Here is a 24739-nt window from a genome sequence, read left to right as displayed (position 1 = left end):
CTTTATTCAGCACAGAGGGCCTGGTATCCAGGATGAAACTTGCTCTATGAGATGTCAACCCCGGTGACCTGTTTTTGTTACAAGGAGGACCATGGTACAGTTTAAACCTTTACTTAATCTGGGGGATTAGGACCTCTCACTTTTACATCCTGTTACAATGCCAGAATTATAAAGATTATAAAGGCTGTTCCAGTGCCTTGCTCAAGGCCACTGTGACTTTAGTATTTTTTGACAGAGGAAGGGATTAAACTGAGGCTGGTTGTAATTTATAATTGTAACGGAGTTAACAGGCTACAATTATTATTATTATTATTATTATTATATTATATATTATTATTATTATTATTATTATTTAAATAATGCTGTCTGTAGTAAGAGACGTGTCTTATGAAATTGTCTCCCATATGGTCTAGCGGTTAGGATTCCTGGTTTTCACCCAGGCGGCCCGGGTTCGACTCCCGGTATGGGAACGCGTATTTTTAAGAGCTGTACACATTATCTGTATGTATTTGCTACTCAGCACAGTAGGCTACATGGTCTTGCCATAACTGATATAGGGCACAACCTGGGAACTTATTATAAGATAGTATACCCACGTTTTTGAATTGAATTGAATTATGGCAGGGAGAAGGAGGGCAGCTGAAAAAAAATGTGCCAAAAGTCCTACGGTTACCAGTAAAATACTGATAGGCGTATCTTCAGTGTACAAAGTGCTGTTTTATCTATGACGTGATAGGAATATATGGAACATAGCCTATATTAACGACTTGTTAAAAGACCTATGTTTAACCTACTGGTACATTACTACAAATCGCTTTTTTTTTTTTTTTTTTAAATAGTCTATGTTCCAGGCTGTTTTAAGGGTTTACAGAAAGGCTGGATACAGCAGGATGCAGACTGTCAGGCAGGTTAGTATTCTGCTGCCGGTGAAATAATCCTGTTCTATCAGTGTGGGATCACTGTGACACGCGGACTTCCTCCTGACATGACTTTGATCCTATCGTTTAGAGAATTAAGTTTTTTAATGGGTTAAGATGACACAGTATGATTCAGGTTTCCTGTTTGCGACAAATGAGCAGATTTCCGTAATCCAGCCGGTATTTCAATTTCATTAACTACTTCTTTATTCTCTGGGAGGTTTGGTAGATCCCACAGTAGAAAACTAAGTTGCAGAAGCAAAGAGACACTTAACCGTATTTAGAATATAAAATAAAATATCTAACCCACGTCTGTAAGCTGCCAAAAAATTTTACTCTTGTAAATTTCAGCACATTTGATTGTAAAATACTGTTTATTAGCTACCGTAGCCTAGTTTTGTGCTGGGTGTTTACATATGTCTTAAACAAAAATAGGAATAAGAAACTTAAGTTGCAGGATTTGTATTTGCTCATTTAAAAAATAAATATATATTTAGAAAATAACAAGGATAGTTAAATGAATAAATAAGGATACTTGCTGTAGCCTAAATAGCCCAAATTACCCACAGTAAGACTTTCGATATCTTTTATCTTTTTTTTCGTTTGGTGTAACATGTCAACAACTTGTAACCTAAATGCAACTCTAAATAGGAAGAAGCAGTAACACATAAACATAACCTTAAAAAAAACTAAAACAAACAGTGTGGATACAACGATGCAAAAACAAATAGCCTAAGAAGGCTATTAAAAAGCTAGAAATAAACAAACACTACATGATGGGGGGGGATACACATTATATATCTAGCAAACATAATCCAAAGTATAGACGAACATTTTATATATTTAATTTACATACCAACATGAATATCGGAACTATACATCTGCCATTTTCTCTTTTCGAGTCGGCGATTAAAAGCAGACGGACCCCTTTGGTAGGTAAAGCGCATGCGCCGTGACCAATGCGCTGTGAAAATGATTGTTACATGACGGTGTCTTTAGGATAAATTCAGCGCAAACTTTGCACAAGGAGTCAAACGCAGTGGTACAATGGCAGGAGAAGAAGAGCAGACCAAGAGCAAGGTGAGGGTCTCAAATAACCTTAAGCTGCAAAAGAAACAGAAGAAGTTTGCTAGCTTCCGTTTTCAGAAGGTCAACTTCAGCGTCCAGGAGCTGTGAGCTGATTCATTAAGTTCTCATAGTTTCTCTTGGTGAAGTAGCGAAGTGTGTGAATCTAAAAGCAAAAGCTGCGTGCGTTCAAACACTGGAGAAGTAGAAACTGAAACTCAGACATAACAAAAGCACAGCTGACGTTAATGTTGACATAAATTAGTAAGGCAGTAATAAAGCTAGCGAGATAAAACGTTAGCAGAAATTACTTGTTCAAACCAAACCCCTTTCAAATATTTAAGAATTTAAGATTAACTTATGCCCGAAGTCTGACTGACTTTACGTTTCGCGGAAGGGGAAAGGTCCTCTGACACATCAACACTGAACAATTAGTCTTACGGATTATTCACTGTACTTTTTGCTTGGTGATCGGTTGAAACCATAGACTTCATTCAGGCGGCAGCTGATACTGAATGTATTAACGTCTTGAGTCATACTACTACGAGGATTTCTCCCTTTTATGTGCATTAAAATACAAACTATGCATTTCCATTGAAAAACATTGGCTTGGCTGCTCTCTGGACAATAAACTCACACATTAAACTCACACACAGTGTTACAAAGGGACGAGACAATACACCAACAGTCTTGAAGTACTTCTGCCACTTTATACTTTCAATATTGTTTACTATTTAAATCATGTTTGCAAGTAGTTGTAAATTTTGACTACCTTGCTCTGAAAGGGGTTATTTATTTTTTTAAGAAGTTGTTGTTATTTTATTGCTCGTGGACTGAACAGAATCACTCAGTTGTTTTGAGCATCCTCAGGTCTTAATTGATTCAGTGTCTCATATACTTGTGCAATGCCCCAGACAAATTTCCCTCAGAGGACAACAAAGTTTATCTTGATCTTGAGCATACTCATCAATAATCAAAACAAAGCATGTGTAAAATAACTATAAATACAGGTGATTTTAGTCTTTGTTACGATGGATAAAAATGTGCACATTCAATTTCCATTACGTTTATGTAGGAATTTATAGCAGGTCTCAACATCACTTAATGTAAGAGAAAAGAAGTCACATTTAAGGTCTACTTTGTCTTTGTCTGTCGTTCAGGGTTTCAGGCTGCTGGGGATTCTGGATGTCCAGAATACTCCGTGTGCCAGAGATGCCGTCCTACACGGAGCCGGGGGCTCACTGACCGCCGGTCTACTACACTTCCTGGCCACGAGTGAGTCTGGACTGTCTGTGTCTTTCCTTTGCCCATTAAGTGATTGTTTTACTTCGTTTATCACGGGTTTTGAGAATTAGCCTAATTGGATGGTTGACAAGTGTAACTTTTCTAGGGTCTCAAGGACGGGCATTTGAGTGGTCCCCAAAAAATGTGTTTTTTGAACGGGTATCAATAGGATTTAATTTAAACACTTCATATTGATACTCTCATTGGCTCGTGGGGAAAAGGGAAGCAACATGAACCATAATGTTTTTGGTAAAATGGCAAGTTATTTATTTTCAGGGTTTACAAAAATAATGGAAAAAAATAAAAAATAACTTAAAGAGGTCTCTCCAAAAAGAGAGATGGCTACTTCAAAATCAACTTAAACAAAACTCTCTCTGACCTGTCATCAATAATCAAAACACAAAATGAGCAGCACCCTCAAACCTAGTGTGTCTAACATAAAATGAATCAACAGATGTCTGGTTGGTGTCAGTTAACCCCACAAAGATCGTTGCCCAATTTCCTTACCACAGCTCACAGATTAAGGTAACACAGGAAACACTAAGATCTTACTCTTGTAAATCACTGAACTAAATCTCCTACAGAATTTAACACGTTCACTACAATGGAGCACTATCCAAACGAGGCGAGATGATCAAGGGCAAAATCACAACTGCCAAGTTCAACAGGAGAGGCAGCTATTTAAATGGGGGGGGGGGGGTCTGGAAGGCGGTAGATGATTGGAGGAGATTGCCAGTTGTCACACCAATCAGATCACCGGCCGGAACCAGGAAGTAGGCAGGTCTTGCCATTCAATCCTCAGCAAGGGATCACATATTCACACATTCAATCCTCAGCAAGGGATCACATATTCTTCTTAACATGACACACAGCTGCACAACACAGATACATATACACAGATAAAGGTGGTGGCAATAACACATGTGCAGAGGCATTTCCAGTATTTGAGTGTCAGTGAGGGACCCGGGCCTTGTTAATGAGGCTGCAGATGGGTAGAAGCTGCTTTTGTGGCAAGAGGTTTTGGTCCTGATGGACCGCAGCCTCCTGCCAGAGGGGAGAGTCTGAAACAGTTTGTGTCCGGGGTGGGAGGAGTCAGCTGCAATCTTTCCTGCTCGCCTCAGGGTCCTGGAGGCGTACAGGTCACTGAAGTGATGGAAGATCGGGGCCAATCACCTTCTCTGCAGAGCGAATGATGCGCTGCAGCCTGCCCTTGTCCCTGGCATTGGCAGCAGCGTACCAGATGGTGATGGAGGAGGTACAGATGGACTCCATGATGGCGGTGTAGAAGTGCACCATCATTGTCTCTGGCAGGCTGAACTTCTTCAGCTGCCGCAGGAAGTACATCCTCTGCTGGGCCTTCTTGGTGAGGGAGGTGATGTTCAGCTCCCACTTGAGGTCCTGGGAGATGATGCTGCCCGGGAAGTGGAAGGAGTTCACATTTGTGACTGGGGAGTCACACAGGGTGATGGGGAGGGTGGGGCTGTGCTCTTTCTGAATTCCACGACCGTCTCCACGGTCTTGAGAGCGTTGAGCTGCAGACTGTTCTGGCTGCACCAGGTCACCAGATGGTTGATCTCGCACCTGTAGGCGGACTCATCCCCACCAGAGATGAGCCCAATGAGGGTGGTGTCGTCCGCAAACTGTTGGTGTACAGGGAGAAGAGAAGGCAGCCTTTGGTATTTGCAGAGCTAATGTGCTGTGCTTGTGTAAAACATAAAGGTGGTGGATAAGAGACTGCGGACAGAGCATATTATAATATTGCTTTCTACAGCAGATTGATCAAGTATTGGCTTTTTACTCGCAAGAGTTTTATTGCACGTACTTAACAGTAACAAGCGTAGTTGTCGTCAACTTGAATAATCTGTGAGTTACCTTTTATTTCACTTCACTGTCTCCACCGTGGCCTCTCTGTGTTTGTATTTGTGGAGGAGCTCAGCCCCGACACTGAGAGAGGAGTAGAGGCTGCAGCGTAATAATGGTTTAGTTGTTCACATTGTAGCATATGGGGGGGAAAAAGGGGTGCATCAAAAGTGAGTATACTGCGTCTTTTTCATATGTTAAGGCATCAGAGATTATGGATTTTATTTATTTAACTTCAGTTAACAGAACATTTCTATTAATTTGGCATAAAAGAAACTGTGTAGATCTCAAAGACGGTCAAATAATTTTATACTTTTGTTTCACAACAAGCTATGCAAAAGCTCTTTGTATGTCTGAACATTTGCAAAGCTCTGTATTTAACTTAGATGTAACAAATCAGCCCGAAGTCCCTTAACAGAGAGAAATACACACTTTTTGCAAAGAGGTTCATTTTGGACTAAAATTCCTACATCTCCTGTTTGTCTTTGTGCAGGTCGGGTGAAGAGGTCTTTTGACGTGGGATTTGCAGGCTTTATGCTCACCACACTCGGGTCCTGGTAGGTCTTTATGGTGACTTGACACTTCATTCTTGGCATACGATTAAAGAGAGCACTTTTATTCTTTACACCCACAACCAATATTTGCAGGAGGTTTTTTTTGTTTTGTTTTTTCCTCCCGACATGAGCTCACATCTTACTGCAGTTTCCTCTCCGTTTGTAATCCACGTCTGTTTGTAACGGAAACCCTGCCGTGTGTCCGTCTCCAGGTTTTACTGCAGGATGTCCAACGCTAAGCTTCGTGTGCAGCAGAGGATGATCCAGGACGGCATCAAGAACAAGGTCGTGTATGAAGGGACCGTTCTAGACCCCACAAACAAACATAAAGCAGAAACGCCATCCAGGCCCTCATGACCCCCAGCACTGAAATTCCTCCCCCTCCCCTGTAAGGGTTGGGAGGAGAATAGAGGACACTGTCAGGATCTTACAAAGACTCAACATCCAGTTCTTATCAAAAGACTGACTTCAGCTGCATAAATGACAGAAGGACTTCGTAAACAGCAGGTCCCCAACTGGAATCGAACAGGGAAAATTGCAGCGATGTGGTATGCTAGGCCGTCAGGATGCCCGTTTTTGTTTTATTTGTAAAAGTCAAAACTACTGTTAACGCACTTGAAAGTTTTAACCCACAATGTACAGAGCAGCTTTCTGTGATCGAGCGTTGGATCAGCCTTGACATTGACCTCAACCCCCGATTGATTTATCATTTACTATTTAAAAGTTGAATATGTGGAAAATAAATTGTGAAACGTAAGTGCTCTCTGGGGTGAAGTCATTTATCATCTGCATTTTTCCTTCTAAACAGGTATTTCTAACTGTAGTCAGTCAATTTACAGAAAATGTATTATTATTAAACTAACTTTTGTCAGCTACGTTAAATGATCAAATGTGTTCTGTTTGCTTTGTATTGGAAAGAAAACGTAATCATTGTTTTTGCTGCTGATCAGGATCCAGTAAAAGAAAAAAACAGGCTCATGTTTGATATTTTCTAGATTGGAAAACTGAAATCAGTAGATTGACTTTGGCAATATTAATTAGTTCCTGTTTCTCTGGACAGATGTACAGTCCTATTTTAGAGGATAGAGCAGAACTAAAAAATGAATATCAGCAGACAGTTTTATCCACTATGGCTGTGAGCCCCTGAGCAGGACCCTGAATCCCTTCAAGGCTCCAGGTAGGAAATTTTAAAAACACATTAAACCTTTTGAAATGATTTTCTGAATGTTTTAACAACATGGCCGTGCTACAAAATTAGCATTGTTTTGTATAAGTGATTTGTGTATTCAGCACACTGTGGGTTAAACTTTGACCTCCGTATAATGAGTTGGTTGCTATGTTAAAGATCTAGGGGTAAGAAACGATATATCACTGTAAGTGCTGCTAAATGTCTATCACGTTAACCAGGTTCGGCCGTCTATGACCAGACGACCAGCAGGTGTCACTACATGCATCCTCTTACTGTTCCACCGCATCATCACCCATCAAGTCCTGCACTGTGAGTTTAACTTGTTTCAGGAATTCTACTGACAAAACAGAAATGTCAAACCAGTTTTAAAGAGATGCTGTATGTTCTGGCCATGCGTGTCGGTGGCCATAAAATGTTCACTTGTCTGAAAGACACTGTCAACAATTGTCCTCAGGAAGTTACACTCCGTTCAGCTTTAGATTACAAAGTACTCCAGCTTACAAAGCAGCATCCCGGTGGCACAGATTTTATTTTTGTGTGTGTCCGTTTCATAAGATGCAGCCTGTCAGACACTACTGGTCTGGTTTAGATGAAACTTCACAGTGCTCTGGAGTTCTCTTGTAAACAAACGCATTTTTCGGTACAGAATATATTGCGTATCTTCCTGCTATGTACAGTCTAGTGTCTGTCGTAGTGTCATATAAATCAATACATAAAATACTCACTGGTACTTAAAAGTAGGTACAGCAGAAGAAAATCAGACTATGCGGAACAGGGGATTAACATTTGGTAATTTTAGAGAATAGACAAATAAATTAAACTCTATACTTTAATATTTTTATTAATACATGGTACCTATAGTATACAGTGCTGGAAAACACAGCTGAAAAGGTTGACAATAAACAATGACACTGTCAAAAAGTGCTCAAGCAAGATAAGCCTGATGACATCCCTATGACATCATATGGGTTACTTCATGACTCGACAAAGCTTCTCCAGAGCCAATGAAGACATTATTCACAGGCCAAGTGGGGCTCCTGGTGAAAAGTAAATTGATTTTCATATGTAAAATTGATGGCCCACCCTTTTCTATGTAAAGCCACACAAACATACAGAAATAATGTTAAGATGCAGGCTGTTGCAGTATATTGATTTCATCAGTTTTTCATGCAAATATCCACTCCCTGCATCATCATGAGCACACAGAATGATCCATGTAAACCAATGGAGAATATTCAGCACATCCAGGCTTCATTCAAAGCAGCCAGCTGAGCTCTGTGGAGATAAGGAGGCTCAGCAATAAATGGTTTCCAAGAAGACCAGACGCAAACACACACAAACCTGGACTTAAACACCGTTATTACACAGACAAATTGTCTCTCACTCTGAAAGCAGGAAATTATATTTGAACAGAAGTCAACTCTTACCCTGAAACTGTTCAGCAGTTAAGTCTTTAGAAACAAGTTCGACTGACAGCTGGTTTTTCATGGACAAAAGCCTTCATCGCAGGTAGGAAATTGGTTCAAGATGACTTAGTTTTAATTAAACTTGCACTATAATGTCGTTGCACAATTTATCTATATTATACATTCATGTTTTTACCTTGCTTTTATGATCTTACCTGTAGCACTTTGAGATTTGTAAATGTAAAGTGCATTACAAGTAAAATGTATTATTAACTAAATGCTTTTTTTTTTTTTTTTTTTTTGTAAATTAAGAGAAACAAAATGGAGTAACTGGCTTCAACAGATATGGTTATTAAAACCTGTGCACCTGTTTTAGCCTCTAAGTTTTTTTTTTTAAGTGTTTAGTGCTTATTTTGTTCTTGCAAAGGACTGATTTTGACCTTATTGTTTTTGATTGAAACTAGACTGGGATGGTCTTCATTACAATCTACAACAACAGAAGAGTGACACACTCTGAGAATCTCAATGCTAATCTGAAAAGTTGAACACACAAATAGCTCCTGTGTGGCCTCTAATGGCTGACAGCAACACACCAACTGTCCCCGTCCTCCTCAGCATCACTGCCAACCTAACCGGCAACACCACGGCCGCCGCCGTGCATTTAGCCACAGTGATCAACTGGTTGACGTTTAGCATTGGGCTGCCTGCCATTGCACTGGCTCTTTACACGCTCAAGAATCTGTCCAAAGGTTTGTACTCACTCTGCTGTCTGTCCAACAACATCATGTAAACACCAATTTACAAATTATGCCACGTTCTCCGACACAGTTTTTCTTTCATTGTTTGGCTGGATTTTAAAACATGAATTACTAAAAAATACATTGTCATTTTAGCAAGTGTTCAAGTAAAGCTTTATTTGCACATTAATACACCTTCAGCGCTGACAGTCATAAAGAACACAGACATCACAGATTTAGAAAGGGGCTGGATGGGTATCGGAGGCATTATCAATAGCACCAGCAATGGTATCATGTATTAGTATCAGTATGAACTGTAGTAGTAGTTCTAGTATCAGTAGACATAGTAATAAAGATATTAGTTTCAGTGGTAATGCATACAGTAGTAGTTGAATTCATAGGAGTAATAATCAGCACAGTATGAGCAACAGTAATTTTTTTTAAAGTATATAAGATAAAGAGAAACATTGAAGATTAGTTTCAGATTCCACTTGACATAAATGACAGAAAGTTTCAGGTGCATGAAGACATTTGTGTGTAGGAAATGAGAATTATCCATTCTGATTATTTCTGTTCTTCTGCTCTGTCCAGGTGACAGCAAAGTTCCCATGCATGTCGTTTTCCTCCTGGTGTCTGATGTTATCAGTTTCTTTGGTCGTCCCAAAGTGGACCCGAACGTGGCGAGTGGGACGGTCTTCTCCTCCAGCACCACTGACTTCATCTTCTATTTTGGTGTCATCTCCAACGTCTCCCTCATGCTGTTCATAGCTCAGGAGCGTCATCTCTCGGTGGCCTACCCTCAGTGTCTTGGCTGCTGTAGCAGCATCAAGCGGTCTCCTGCAGTTGCCTTGGTGAAGTGGGCTGCTCCGTTAGCCATCCTGGCCCTCGCCATGCTGCAGTATAACCTCTGGTTTGCTGTGTCTCTGCTCGCTCCTTTCCCCTTCCTACTCTTCTTTGCTGTCGACTCCTGCAGGGCCCTGATTTGCTCCCGATCCAACCCATCGACCCCTGAGAGGAAGAGGGCGGTGTGGGGGATCAGTGCTATCTGGGCTAATTACACCTTCCTCTACGTCCCGTATATCCTCAGCATCCTCCTGGAGGCTCTGTCTTTTACGGAGACTGTGACTTACCTGAGGCTGGTGTCTCACCTGCTGCTCTACCTCAGCCCTCTGGTGGACCCCTTCCTCTACATATTCATGACTAAAGGGCTCAAAGAGGTGCTGCAGGCGCTACCCTGCTGTCGAAACACAAGTCAGAAAGAGAACATGAGACCGACTGTGGATACTGTGGCTGAGACTGTGGCGACAAGGCTTTGAGGAGGATATACTTTTCAAAAACATTTCTAAACACATCCAGCAGTCTAGTTTGGGACACTCAATATCCTCTTGGATATTTGGAGCAGATGCCAAAACCAAAAAAAAAGTTGGATTTGGCAAAAGAAAGGCTCTGCTCTTTAATAGAGATCTCGAGAAGCCGAGCAGCAACCAGGATTCTGCTGGGAGAACACGTGAACATCAAATAATCACAATACCAAAACCTTAGCACATAAGGGGGTGGTTGGTTGGGGTGATGGGGAGAGCTTTGGCAGCAAATGGCACTGGTGTGAGAACATTAGCACTGTCTATGAAGTGTCAGATTTCAACTTCATCATGGATATGATTGGATATTTTTGGTCGGCTGGTAGCCAAACAGCTGCTGAACAAGCCAGTGATTGTGAATCACAAATGAAATAGGGCTCAGCCTGAACTAATGCTATAGTTATATCATTTCTGATAACAACATAACAGTCCTTCCACAATCTTGCAATCTTGTTTGTAGTCCTTGCGAACCGAAATACCTGAATTTGCAACGTTACAAAGAAAATTTTGTCTACTTTTTCAACAAATAAAGGTTAAAAAAAAGTTTAACCTTTTTGCAGTTTCTTAAGATCTCATGAACAACCTGTAGGTGTGTATTCCTGTCATTATAACTACTTGCATGTGCAGTTTGCTAGCCAAGAAGGTAAATGTGCTTTCCTATTGGTTTGTTTTTGCAGTGAATCAGGTCACCATAGTGCTTCCTACAGTGGGGTGTAATGCTGCCAGCAAACTCCATAAAAACCAAATGATTAGTTCTAAAAGTAGACATGGTTCAGTTTTACTAAACTGGAGGACTTTGTTAGGAGTGATACGTTGGTGTAAGTACTGCATGAAAAGAGAGATTCTAGGGAGGACCATTGTAAGATTGAGATTTGACTTAAAGTCTTCAAGTTTGCTCATAATCAGGCCCCTCAAAGTTGATTATCTTGTATGTGCGCATTCATGGCTTTAAAGGCACTGCACCAAAAATTTTTTTTTTTCCAATGAAAAACTACTGTGCAGAACTCACACACATACCTCATTTTTCTTTTTTTACTCTGCAAATGACCTTTTTTGAACATACTCAGATTTTTTTTTTTTTTGCACTCAGATTTTCATGCATCCATACACTTTAATGTTGAATCTTTTTGTATTGATGTTTATTGTCATCCTGAAGAAATGTTACTTCTTTTTAACTGTAACTTAAATATAGCAGAGATTGGTTGAATTTGCATCAGTTTCTGCAACGACAAGACTGTGAAAATTCAGAGGGTCTTAAATATTGGCTGACGTTGATGTTTTCCAGACCGACTGGCAGCAGTTTTAAAGTGACTAAAACGGAATAGTGTAATAAAACTGGTTACTGCCAATATATAATCATATGATTGCATTAAATTGGTGGTGTCTGATAAACCACAGAGATATTTTAGATTAAATAAAACCCAATTGTGGATAAACCAGTGTGTATTTTTACTCAGATTGTACTTATAAATTTTCTTCAATGTTTGATTGTATCTTGATGTTTACAAACCACACAAACACTCAAAGATTTTGATCTGAGTTTTTTTAGATGCAACAGAAGACAGAAGAAACTTCCACTGCTTACATTTACAAAAGGCAGTACATTAATTGTTCTGTATGATGAGCACATAAACAAACTCCTTGTTTTTCTTGTCTCTTCACTGCTAAGTGTCTGCTGTGTTCTTTGATTCCAGGAAAACACCTGAAGCCTCCACAGAGTGACAGGAAATGTCATTTCTTCTGAAATTAAACATAACAATACAGTGGTGATTTGAACACTCATTTCTTACAATAAAATAAAAACTTTAGCACAAGACTTCAAACTACAGTCTTTAAAAATTATCAACACATCTCTGGCTCATATTAAACAGACATTTAACATTAAATGTTTCACAAAGGTAGGAGTTCTTCTTTGTTTTTTGGACTTTGCTTTAATGAACAGGTGTTCATGTTATTGTGTCCATCAGCTATTTAGTGATGCTTCTTATATACATGTTTTATTTTGAATTGGGTAGCAATTTTCCTAAAACTCTCAACATAAAAAAAACTCAAGTAGAGATATTTCATTTTATGTTGTAAAATTAAATCGTTTAAAAACCTAATACAATGAAAATGCAAGCTGAATGTCACAATTACTTCAAGAAAAGGTCAGGATGAGAAAAAGTAAGATGTGTTTCAGTTTGGAAATCAGAAGCAAAAGATTAGTGAACATCCATCGCTGCGTCTGTGTTTTTCTCAATACTACCACTAGATGGCGCAAAAGTAACGCCAAATACATTTTCAAGCGTTACACACTGTGGCTTTTATTAATTCATGTAGTAATTAACTGACCTTGGCTTTTCAATGTCGTCAATTGTCTCTGGCAGCCTCAGATTCAGTGTCTCTGGAAGCAGCAGAGACACCAGGCCAGAAATGATGGCCACAGAGCAGATGATGATCTGAGGAAGAACAGTCCACACGTCCTCCAGCATCAGGATGAGCGGAGCCACTGATACTCCCAGACGACTCATGAAGCTGGTGTAGCCCAAGCCATTTTGCCTGGTGAGGCAGAAGATAAATCACAAAAATGTATTAAATAAATAATAAATAAGCCCTCCACAACCATTATGTAGCCCTCTTTGTGACTGTAGATAGGAAAGGGTCAGGACTATTAATTGATTAACTGATAATCAGCATCAAGTATTCATATCTGAATTTTGTTTTTGTAAAAAGATGTACCAAAGTTGGTCAATTGGGCTATTACCACAGGTAAAAAAAAAAAACCTCACCAAACTGCATCCCAATCACTTCAAAACTGAAATAATTGGCTCACAAATTTTTTTTTTGAGAACTTGAGCTCCTCTGTTTCTCTGGTAAAACATCCCCCAAGGACAGCGAGAATTAAAATGAAGCATGAAAAAAACCCAAAACAAATAAGATGATCTTACCTGTTCGGTAGTAATAACAATAAAATGATCAGTTTAGGTGTAGTTGGACAAATGTTTTAAAGGGTGGTCAAGGATTAAATACATCAAAAAATAACAAATGGCAATAACTGGTGAACTGATCTGATGAAGTGATGTGCGCAGTACAACAAAAGATCGTTTTCTACCACTGAAATTCAAATTTAAAAGGAAAGATTAGTTTTTCTTACCATCTGGTTCTTAACTTCTTAGCCTTAAATTACTAAAGACATGTTAAAGTAAAAATTATACTGTTATACAACAACATTTTTTCTATTGATTTGATGTTACTATAATATTTTACCCACTAACATAATCTGAAAGTCCAGTAGGTCATATAACACAAGCAACAGGCAACAAGCAATTCTGTCATAACAGATATGAATGAGCATAATAATGTCTTGTCAATAACTGACCTGATGACTGTGGGGTAAAGCTCCGTTGTGTAGAGGAAGACAGTCGTGAAGGCAGCTTCTGATAGGCCTTTTCCAAGAATGGCAACAACAGCACGGACATGCCACAGACCTAATGTACATAAGATAAGTATGTAAAAAGAAAAATGTTAATTAATTTTATAACCTAACCGTTGGGGTAGTTTGGCTGAACATACATGCGCTTACAGCAACTTAATATTATGATAAAATGTATGCATGTCGAAAGAGAAAAATCACATTTAAAAAAGTACACAATACAAATCAGAGGCTTTAATGACTTTGAATACTGTGTGTGACATCAATTCAAAATGTAAAAGAAAACCCTGATGTGTATTACAACCTTTTGGAAGAAAGATGTTCACGGCGATGCAGATTCCTGTCAGTAACAGTGTTCCAGCTTGACATTTTCGCCGTCCAATGATGTTGAGAAAGCAATAAATCATCAGCTTGGCCGGGACTTCAATGGCTGCATAGATGAAGTGTGTGAGGTACAGGTTTAAACCAAACCCACTGATGTTTAAGCTGATACCATAATATGTCGAGGCAACTCCATACCTGTAGCAGAGTACAATGAATAACAAATCATTTATTTGTCAGGTTTCCTTCCATGCATATATATATATATATATATATATATATATATAATATATATATGTATATATATATATATATGTATATATATAGAAGGAGTTGATACCCACCACAGAATCCCAGTCAGTACTGTTAAGCGTCTCATCTTTGGGGTCTTGATTAGATGAAGGTAAGTGTAGTTTTTGTCCTGCTTTTCCATGATTTCTATGTTGGAGAGTGTCTGTACAGAGGCAGAGAAGTGATGTGAAAGGAAATGTTCTCAGGTCTGTTCTAACATTCCTATATGAACACTGAGTTATTAATATAACTCATCATGAGGTACACAATCCACCATCCTAAAGCCAAAGTTAACATGAGGCTTGAACACAGAGCAATGAAGCCTCAAATCAGCTTCTACTAAAAGCTTGCATGTGTTTTGCTCCTAACGAGGAATGTGAATTTTGTTCCTCATACATTGCAGTCACTTTAGCATCTCGGCCAGGATGGACATGAGAAATCACCACAGCCACAAATCTCTCTTTCAGCGTACGTATGTGAGTAAAATGTGAACCTATCCTTTAAGCAGATCAGTAGATCTGACATAAAAATATTTAGGATTTGAACATTTTGTCGTCCTCCAGTTTAAAAAAAGACACTGTGGCAGACAGCAACAGCACTGGGATGAATGGTTTTAAAAATATACACATATTAGTGTTAAACCAAACCATTTAATGTCAAGCTCACACTTACCTCTGCTTTTAATTTGGATGACAGTTTTTGTCCTTTGTTGAACTTAGCACATTTTTCAAGGTAAAACTGAGCCCTTTCCACTTTACCATTGGCTAAAAGCCATCGGGCAGATTCAGGGATCCACCTGCAATTGTTTTTAAACCAATTAACACAGTAGACACATGAATTAGGACATAACTGAAATAATTTAAAATAGCTTTCAAAAATTCAAAAGTGATTTGGAGAAATACATCTTTCAATACGTGCAAAACTTTGTGTCTGATTTTCATTTAGTCATTTCGAGAGACAAAGTATCCCCGAGTATAAAATATTTTCAGATTTAAATTTAATGCTAATTTATTTCATTTAGGCTTGTTACCCACTTATCAGAAGATTGACTAGATCCTGCGGCTCCTCCAGTCTGCATATCGGCGTGTCCTTGGCAAGAAACTGAACCCCAAACTGAACCTGCTGGCTGTTCCATTGGTGTGTGAATGTTAATTTAGTTTCTAATGAGCAGTTGGCACCTTAGTGTATGAATGTGTGTGAATGGGGTGAACAGGATGTAAAGGAAAAGCACTTTGAGTGTGTCGGAAGGGGGATTTACAAGTACAGACCATTTACTAATAATTTAGAATCACTTGATCTCAGTGATCTCTATATATATATATAAACATTTTCATTTTCATTTGGTCGAAAACAATACTAAACACTACACCACATTATTAGGCACCTGTAAAATCTAAAACAACAGCTCAGCCACAAATTCGACCGTAACAAATAATATTCAGTATTGACATTGACATAACTATGTTGTTGTTAGTGGTGTTGTACTGAACTTCATTATATTAAATGTGTTGTATGTGTTTCTAATATTCTTCCTCCTCATCTTTTTAATTAGGGAGGGCTGAGCATCACTGCAAACTACCACCCTCACTGATAACCATTAAAACCTCTCTGATAGCGTCAATCAAAACTCAACATAATTGTCTTTGTGAAGGTAGAATTTATGGCTTACAGGTATATGACTTTCACTTACCACCAGGTCAAAACTGCAAATCCTAGTGGGGCTGTCACAGTCATGATCAGGGTCCGCCAGTCATTTACCAGGAAGGCAAACCCGGCCAGCAGCATGTTACCCACAGACCAGGCCAGACCGCCAATCACACCGATAAACGACCTGTGACTTGTGTCGACCCACTCAATGGCTGAAAGGTGAGGAAAATGACTAAATTATTTTATAATAATACAAGCATTGTAAGATGGATTTATTCTGCAATTTTCCGTCTGTTTATTCTAATATCCCTGGGAGTTTGGTTGAACACGATCAGCTTAGACGTGCTTGTGCTCTATAATCTTAAACCTGCAAGCGGTGACCACGTGACACTACATCACCTTTTCAGTTGATTTTGTGAACTTGTTATCTTACTGAGAACTACTGAGTTGATGCTGATTCCTGTCAGTCCGAACCCAGTGAGAAATCTCAGCACTGCAAACAGAACGTAGGAGTTTGCAAATGCGCTGCAGAAGCCAAACACGATCGCCATGATGTATGAGGCCAAAAGAGTGTTTTTCCTCCCGTACCTGGATGTAAGAATGGTGAACTACATTTAAGACAGTAAAATTAACATGGACTCCTGCATAGAAGGTAAAATGGGATTCTACATAGTCTAAATAGATAGACTTTATAGTATCGTATAATGAATCTAAGTGTGAACATTTCCTCAAAAACATGAAACTCAAATGATGTGTCAGTATTTTGAAAGTTGAATAGCAAAACAAATTAATATATAACGGACAAGATATGTTGTGCAAAGTCTTTTTTTTCATTGACATTTAAAGTATTCAACACCAAAATGTGAGCTGCACGATTTGCACTTCATCGTGAAAATGTTAGAGACACACTTTATGTGCACATACTTGTCACAGAGGTATCCAAAAGCTATGGCTCCAATCATCACTCCAAAAAAGAAAACTGAGCTTGTGGTTTTTGTCAGGCTTTTTCTATCACAGACAAGGTCCCACTGGAAAAGCAGATCACATGGAAAAAGTAATTAGATGATCTATTATGGTGCATCTTTTCTCTTTGTCCTGGACGCAAAATTTCATTCACACAACAAAAACACATTTGCTGTGGTTTACAGAAAATATAGCTGACTTTTTTAACCAACTTCACAACACTTATCCTTTCCTACATATTTTTTCATTTCATAAAATAAAGCCATCATTAATGTTATTACATCCACTTGCGCTGTTTTTGTCTGCTGTGTTGAGGCCTTTTGCTCACTCCTTCATCCCTGTGAATTTCCAATCGGTGTTGATGGTAAACTATATAAAATTGTCTATAAAAGCAATTAGTTTCTCAGTGCATGCTACATATTGACTGAGAAAGCCAAGATCGCCAAGAAGTTCCTCCTTCATCCAGCCCCCGTCATTTGACTTGACAGTGACGTAGTTGGAGGCAAGAAAAAACTATAGGCTACTTTCTAGAAAGTTGTACTCATCACTTGGACATAGGTGTGCTGCAGACCTTCGAGACCAGCAATTGACAAATTGACATTGTGTTGTCTGGAAAATAATTTAGAACTTAAATTAAACTAAAAGAGTATACTGTCCAATTGTTTTAACTACACGCTATGTTTGACACTGATTAAAAGTCAGGCACTGTACCTCTGTTGCCAGGGTGGAAGTGAAGGTGGAGTTGTCATAAACCCAGCCACTCTGACAGTGAATTGTTGGCAGGTTAGCGCTGTTGGAGCTGTTGGCTAAGAGTTGAAACTGAGGCTCTGCAAACATCTCACAGGGTTCTGGTTCCCCATCCTCCCGTACAGGAACGTAGACTGTCAGTCTCTGCTCCTGAGTTAAGTTTGTGGGTCCTCCATCTTCCAGCGCGCTGACGTCACAGCGGTGAGGAGGCACCGCAGCGATGAAGTTATTCAATAAGAAGTGACAGGGCAGAACTATACGTGGGGTGCACAGCAGGACGGTGATGGCGATTTGGAAAGGCCCAAAGCCATCGATTTCCTCCAGGATATTCTCAAACTTCATCTTCTGTGGCTTCTAAAAGAGCTTTAGATTTGCTTTAAGTTGACCGACGACAGATGCGCTACTGCTGCACAATTAGAAACTGTCCTCTGCAGAGTTCTCTGTTCACCATGTGGTTTTCTTTTGGTGAGCAGAACTGAACGCCATCCTCTTCTACCAAACTAACCTGATCATTAACGTCTGCATCACCTTTGGACATCGTAAAGTTTGTTAAATAGATTACACATTACACACATTAGTACATGTTAAACAGGCCAATAGAACATTATGTTGTCTTTGACATCTCTCACCCTAAAGACTTCCAGTGTCACCTACTTCAAACAAACCCACCGTTTCTCTCCTCCCTTGTGTCAGCTGGAGGGGAGGGCGCAAATCAATTTGTGGGCAAAAGTCATTAATTAGATGACAAATAATAAAACAAAATACGTCTCCTGTATGCAGCAAATGTTGTAGTCATTAAAGGAGACAATGAAAAAATGGAAATGTTTCCCTCCATGAAAATCTGTAAGGTAAGGTAATCCTATCTTTTACTGTCAGACCATATTGTTTTTCTAGCTTCTCAACATAAAATGTGCTCACAATGTCAGAGCCCACCAACCTAGAGTTGTGTCCACTCTGTTTTCTCAATCACAGAACATCGGACCTCTTTGACTGTGAGCCTGTTTGTGCACTGTTTTTCCTTTAACCTGTTGGGGGACCTCCAGCTATTTGCCCCTTTGGGAAAAACGCCCAAAATAACATACCCAAAATTAATCAGTTATAACTCCTCAACCATTTGGCCTAGATGCATAATTCTGGTCTGAAGGATCAGAAGCTAAGGGATGTAAATCCATTGTAAATTAACATATTTACACTAGATTAGATAAATACAGATTATAATGCAACTGAATATCTTCTAATAAACCTGGATTGCAATTGTAACTGTAAATTTGATGAAAATAAACTAAAATACAACATTATCATACAATATTTTCAAAATATACCAGGCAAATGTCCATATTTTGGCGATATTTACTGTTAAAATGCTGGGAGTAATCTTTAAAACACTATTTCTGTCCATACAACCACGTTCCAAATGACATAACATTGAAATATTGGCTTGAGAGAAGGCAGGCAGAGCTCCCAGGTATTGTGCAATAATCTGATATCACTCCTACCAACACATCAGTTGATTTTTGGACTGAAAACGGTGAAAACGGCAAAAGTAAGGTGAGGTTTCAAAGATCTCATGTCTTTTAGCTGTTTTCTCCAAAGAATAATTTTAATTCATTGGTTAATCTGCAGTTTCAGTCTAATCTGTTTTCCAGTTGTACTAATAAGCTGTCTATGGAAAATTACATTCTATTGAAAGAGAAGTTGAAAAATGCATTTGCTTAAACAGTGTACAGCAGCAGACCACACTGAAAACAAATTAACATCGTGGAGGCAGAATGGTAAATGAGTCTGGTTTCCCTCACTTGATCAGCAAGACTGAAAATAAAGTTACACATTTGCACGAGAGCGGCGACAACATTGCAAAACATTGTTAAGCCGGTTAAAGTCAAAGTTAAAATGAACCCCGTAGCAAAAGGAAGAGTGGGGGTTTCTGTACAACTTGACCTGCAAGACGCCAGCAGTCTTAGGAAGAATTGTATTGTCAGAGAGTTTAAACACTGCACGTGTTGCTGGAGTTTTGACCCTTAAAAAAGGAAAACATTAAGCAGAAAACGACACTGTTTTTGTGATGGGTGGTTGAAATGCAGTACAAATTTACTGATTGAAGGCCATTGCATTTGAAAAAGGGGCAAGCCTTATGAGAAACTATGCTTTTCAACTTCAGGGTTCGGTAGGTCAGAAAAAAGACATTACAAATGACAACATGCAAACTGAAATGATCATGGAGACTCTGATGATGAGCTGATGTTCTTGTCTGAACTCCATATTTAATTATTCTCTGTGTGAGTTTTGATGCCTCTCACAGAGTATTGACAGCTCTGCTGGTTAAGAATCAGAGTTTGGTTACACAGAAGTTTTGTTCAGATCAAATGGATGGATAGTTTGCTTCTTCACTGTCTTTACAAGAGTTGAAAAGAATATTGTTATCTAACTAAAAGACCTGAGTGGGATCATATCCACTAGGCCACTGAGTGATCTACACATATGTTTTCATTCATGCTGCTGTTCATCTTCCAGTCTCAGAAATCAGACTTCACTGAATCACAGACTACAGACCATAGGTGTAATTTACACTGGCGACACTGGGGACATGTCCCCACCACATTTTGAAATGACTGATTTTGTCCCCTTCACTTTTTCAAAGTATTTGTTAAAAATGTTCTGAAAGCTAAGAAATGTGAAAAAGCTTTGAGAAAGGTTTATTTGCACAATGAGAAAACATGCAATGCAATTTAAATACAGAAGAAACAAATGTGCTTTGTCCAAAGAAAAGTAACTTAAGTTAAAAAAAAACAAGCACCTGATCATTGCATTATATTCTGTTATATTTTATATTTATGAATTAAGACAATTTAAACTGTAAATTGGAGCATAAAATGTCCCCAGAATGCAGGAATTTACTGTAAGTGTCTAACGCTCAAAAAATATATATACATATTTCAGCATTACATATTTCTTTATGATAGGGTTTAAAATCTTATCATCTTGATTTTGACCTTTGTCTGGTGACACACTTGTATCATGAGCCTGAATGTCCCCACCACTTTTCAACACAAAGTGACAAACAGATTCTTATTAAACCTCAGTAAAACAGTCAATGAGGAAATAATTGTTTTATTTTCTGTTCACAAGAATATTATTAGGGGTATATCTATTTTCACTTGTTATTAGAAAACGTTTTTGGTTTGGTAGGTTAATGAGTGTGTAGGAGGACGTTGGAGAGCCGGCAGTGACGTCACTGATGTGAAGCACCTGGGTGAAGGAGATGTTTGGTGGTGGCATGCCGAGATGGTTTGACGTGTGTTGGGTTTTTTTTTTTTTTTTTATTGTGACACTTTGGAGTCATCAACTTTTATTTGACCCATAAAATAAAACCTAAACTGTCTACACGAAGTGGACAGAAGGCAGCAGAGGCCTGCCAGCCGGGAACGTGGAGGGTGGAGTTCAGTCCTGCAGCTGCAGGTGAGTCAAACAGCAACCTCACCGTTTCACCAAATTTGCTACATGCAAACTGCGATTTGCAGCACGAGGTCATTTCCTCTCGCGTTCATTTCGTTTCACTTGGCTAATTGAAACAACGCCGTACTCACACTGACACTTAACTGAATATCATTATTCATGTTCTAACGCACTGTTAAACAGAACCTCCACGTAGCTTAACATTAACGCCATCTTCTCATCCATCCAACTGATAGGAATAAAATTGCATAAAAGATAAATATCCTATGAAAAATGTCATTTTTTATCAAATATTTTGAAGAAATGCTCCATTCCTAAATATTTTATCTGATCGTAATCAGCTAAATAACATGTCTCTTATCTACTGTAGACTTATAACTGTCATCGTTTTAATCATTATAGGCCTATTAGTTCTCTCAGCTCCTCAATTTCTCGTTGGCCATGTTGTGATTTCCTACACAGTTTTATTTTTTTTATATATATATGAAAGATGTTATCGTTTGTGGTCAGTTCTTCCTTTGGCAAGTTATGTGAATCAGGGAGAATCCATTAAGAAATTTAATACAATGATGGGCCATAATATACATAATTTAAATTGTATTTTATTCCGCTCTCATATTTATTCAGTCCAAAACTTGCTCTATTGAAGCCAAACATTATTGCTGTGTAATGGAGGCCTTGACAATGATATTGATCCAAGTACAAAGCAGAGGGGAAGAAATGGATCCCATGTTACTTAAATTAAAGTATAAAAAGGTGGCTACATGGCGTTTGCTTCACATTCAAGCATCTTAGCCTTTACATTAACCAGTATTTTTATTATTACCATTATCAGGACACCCCATATACTCTTAATTGCATTAGGAGGTTGTACAATTAACAACTTAAAGTTTTTGCACCTCTAATTAAAATTTCCTCCAAGGTTTCACGTTGGTTCACAGTGATTAAGTGTGTGTGTCTGAAAGTGAATTAGTAAAATTGAGACATTAGAGGATTCATCCATTGAAGACAACATGCTAGAAAGGAATGCTTAACTGCTGCAGGTGAGCACTACTGCAGTACATTTTGTCCTCTAGATGGTGATGTAGATTCATCTTTAAAAAAGGGGACTGAACATCAGGATGTGCATCTGGCTAAACATCAGCATTCAAAGACAGTAGCTGTTTAATAGAGGAGCAGATGGAATGCCTGTTATATTATTAGCCATATTAAAGAAAAGTGTATCATTATTATCTGTTAACCCCATATTGATATGTGCAGTGATCCAAATTTGTTTTATTTTTAGAACAAAGTGAATTAGTGGAAAGGCTTGTAAATGATAAATTATGATCAACCACAGGAACAGTTGCCAGCTGCTGCCGGCTGCATCAGTTTTCCCGGTGGTAGCTCCGATTAGATATATGTAGAATGTAAATCAAAATGGCAAGATTTGTGTCAAGAACTTTGGAATTTGGATAGTGAGCCTAATTGAGTATTTCCCTTTAATTCTAAATATATACATATATGAATATAACTACTACTAATCTACTATTAAGTAAACTGCCTTTGCAAAGGACTGGCACGCAGTTTTAAGATGGTTAGGCCTGGTACAGTAGTTACTAAGAGCTAATTAGGGACTTTGCAAAGATACATAGTCCTGATGTCACTCAAAAATAATCTTTGAATTGTACCAAGGATGTTAATATCTCAGTAACTTGGATAGAAAGGCTTCATAAATGAAAATATACACATGCCAGTGACTTCTCGATAACTATCTCAATCCCCCCCACACACACAGACACACAGAAGAGGTCTAAGTAGTTAGTAGTTAAGAGAGAAACATTCTCATGAGAAAGCTGATGTTTACCCACCGGAAGCTATACAGCCTACTCTGTCTGTGGCTTTCACTTAAATACACACACACACACACACACTTTGAGGGATGAAACACTGTCTCTGCCATCAGTCTGTGTGCTTCCCCTCCACACAGGAAGTGCCCTTGAGGTCGCTGTGAGGTTGAAGAAGGCAGACAGACACAAGGTCAGAAGGTCCCTCAGAGATCTGAAAATGTAGCCTGCCTGGTGTAAGGCAATGTCTGACAGGAGTTAGCTGCACAAACATGAGCCTGATGCAGTAAAATAACATAGAGACCGTGCAAAGACAAACACACAGATCCAGATTCTACAGCTCCAGAGGCACAAATACCTGCTGAAAGCAACAGAGGGGCAGACGAGAAAGCACAAAACTACGGGACAGGAAAGAAGTTGAGTTAGTAACGTGCATTAATGGGATAAGAACGCATACAGATGGAGAGAGGAGCTCAGTGCATCATGGGAAGTCTCCCGGCAGTCTAGGCCTATAGCAGCATAATTTAGGGCTGCTTTAGGGCTTACTTAAGCCAGCCCAATCTATAAGCTTTAAAAAAAGGAAAGTCTTAAACCTACTCTTAAAGTTGGAGAGTGTGTGGCTTCTGAACCCAAACTGGGAACCTGGTTCCACAAGAGAGGATCTTAATAGCTGAAGACTCTGGCTCCCATTCTCCTTTAAAGACTCTAGAAAACAAGTAACCCTGTATTCTAGGAGCACAGTTCTCTAGTGGTGTAATAAGGTACTATGAGCTCTTTAAGATATGATGGTGCCTGACCATTAAGGTTTTTGTAGGTGAGCAGAAGGACTTTTATTTCTGGATTTTACAGGGAGAAGCTAATACCGGAGAAATATGATCTAGTTTTGTAGTTCTTGTCTGTACTTGTGCAGCAGCTTTCTGGCTCTTCTGGGGAGTGTTAAAGAATAATCTTAGGGGGCTTAATTGATATAACAGGGAGGGTATGACAGATCTAGCTTGGAGTCATTAGCTGACCCTACAAGTGTTCACTGACCTTGCAGCTCTAGTTATTTCACTCATGTAACTGTCCTTGGTAGGTAGACAACAGTTTGATTGATAAGGGAGTGACAGCAGCTCAGGAATCAGGCCTAGCAAGTGTTCTCTGGGAGTCTGGCAAGGTTGAGTCTTTACAAGAACTTCAGATTAGAGTACAACTCATGGATAGAAATAGACTCCAATATGATGTAGCATTGAAGTCTAAACATCAGATAGATTATTTGTTCTAGGTTTAGGCCAGTTAAAGACCTATGAGAGAAACCTACAGGAACTAAAATATTTTCTCCTTCAGATTTGGTGTTTGCATTTGATGTGTTCACGTTATATGCTGGCACTATATCTCCTTGGCCGAGCTCAATAAACCATGCTATGTTAAGTCATTGTTCCCCCGAAACTTCTTCGTCATAACTTCACCTGGCTCACTATATTTCTTCATCAGGGAGTCTTTTAAGGGACTTATTCAGAAAGCATGATAATGAAGAATTGCAATAATCCAGCCTAGAAGTAACAAATGCCTCGACTAGTTTTTCGGCATGATTTTTGCAATATTCTGTAGATGAAAATAGGCAGTCAATGAAATTTGTTTATGTGGGAGTTAAAGGACATATCCTGATCAAAGATAAGAGGGCTGGACCTGAATATTCAAATATTTATATAAACCTTTATTTAAACAGG

At 38.9% G+C, this 24739-nt stretch overlaps 3 protein-coding genes and 1 non-coding gene across 4 annotated transcripts; 3 read left to right on the top strand and 1 right to left on the bottom strand.

The window, feature by feature from the left end:
• Positions 1-398: 398 nt before the first annotated feature.
• trnae-uuc lies at positions 399-470 on the top strand. Its single transcript has one exon. It is a non-coding gene; the product is annotated as a tRNA-Glu (tRNA).
• A 1390-nt stretch (positions 471-1860) lies between these two features.
• Positions 1861-6437, top strand: LOC119913360 (cytochrome c oxidase assembly protein COX20, mitochondrial-like). The gene is made up of 4 exons (XM_038732773.1): positions 1861-1997; positions 3143-3257; positions 5620-5683; positions 5893-6437. The coding sequence occupies exons 1-4, from the start codon at positions 1965-1967 to the stop codon at positions 6035-6037; spliced, it is 357 nt and encodes a 118-aa protein (XP_038588701.1). The 5' UTR covers positions 1861-1964; the 3' UTR covers positions 6038-6437.
• Positions 6438-6646: 209 nt separating this feature from the next.
• LOC119913355 lies at positions 6647-11691 on the top strand. The gene is made up of 4 exons (XM_038732767.1): positions 6647-7178; positions 8312-8378; positions 8740-9024; positions 9604-11691. The coding sequence occupies exons 3-4, from the start codon at positions 8850-8852 to the stop codon at positions 10326-10328; spliced, it is 900 nt and encodes a 299-aa protein (XP_038588695.1). The 5' UTR covers positions 6647-7178; positions 8312-8378; positions 8740-8849; the 3' UTR covers positions 10329-11691.
• A 985-nt stretch (positions 11692-12676) lies between these two features.
• Positions 12677-18201, bottom strand: LOC119913354 (solute carrier family 22 member 7-like). Its single transcript, XM_038732766.1, has 9 exons — positions 17716-18201; positions 16966-17069; positions 16475-16629; positions 16085-16253; positions 15067-15190; positions 14448-14557; positions 14087-14301; positions 13729-13837; positions 12677-12908 (listed from the first exon to the last, which is right to left on the bottom strand). Exons 1-9 carry the CDS (start codon positions 18091-18093, stop codon positions 12677-12679), a joined length of 1596 nt encoding a protein of 531 aa, XP_038588694.1. The 5' UTR covers positions 18094-18201.
• Positions 18202-24739: the final 6538 nt, after the last annotated feature.

The sequence above is a fragment of the Micropterus salmoides genome, unplaced genomic scaffold (assembly GCF_014851395.1).
Source record: "Micropterus salmoides isolate LMB-PRFRI ecotype aquatic unplaced genomic scaffold, ASM1485139v1 Ms_hic_scaffold_2, whole genome shotgun sequence".
NCBI lineage: Eukaryota > Metazoa > Chordata > Actinopteri > Centrarchiformes > Centrarchidae > Micropterus > Micropterus salmoides.
This window is presented reverse-complemented; position numbering and strand designations above follow the sequence as displayed.

Coding starts and splice junctions, on each gene's coding strand:
- LOC119913355 (XM_038732767.1), top strand. CDS start 8,850: ATGGCTGACAGCAACACACCAACTGTCCCCGTCCTCCTCAGCATCACT. Junction 9,025..9,603: donor GCTCAAGAATCTGTCCAAAG/GTTTGTACTCAC, acceptor TGCTCTGTCCAG/GTGACAGCAAAGTTCCCATG.
- LOC119913354 (XM_038732766.1), bottom strand. CDS start 18,093: ATGAAGTTTGAGAATATCCTGGAGGAAATCGATGGCTTTGGGCCTTTC. Junction 14,558..15,066: donor CATCCAAATTAAAAGCAGAG/GTAAGTGTGAGC, acceptor GCCTCTGTACAG/ACACTCTCCAACATAGAAAT. Junction 14,302..14,447: donor GTACTGACTGGGATTCTGTG/GTGGGTATCAAC, acceptor ACTCTGCTACAG/GTATGGAGTTGCCTCGACAT.
- LOC119913360 (XM_038732773.1), top strand. CDS start 1,965: ATGGCAGGAGAAGAAGAGCAGACCAAGAGCAAG. Junction 1,998..3,142: donor AAGAGCAGACCAAGAGCAAG/GTGAGGGTCTCA, acceptor TCTGTCGTTCAG/GGTTTCAGGCTGCTGGGGAT. Junction 3,258..5,619: donor ACTACACTTCCTGGCCACGA/GTGAGTCTGGAC, acceptor GTCTTTGTGCAG/GTCGGGTGAAGAGGTCTTTT.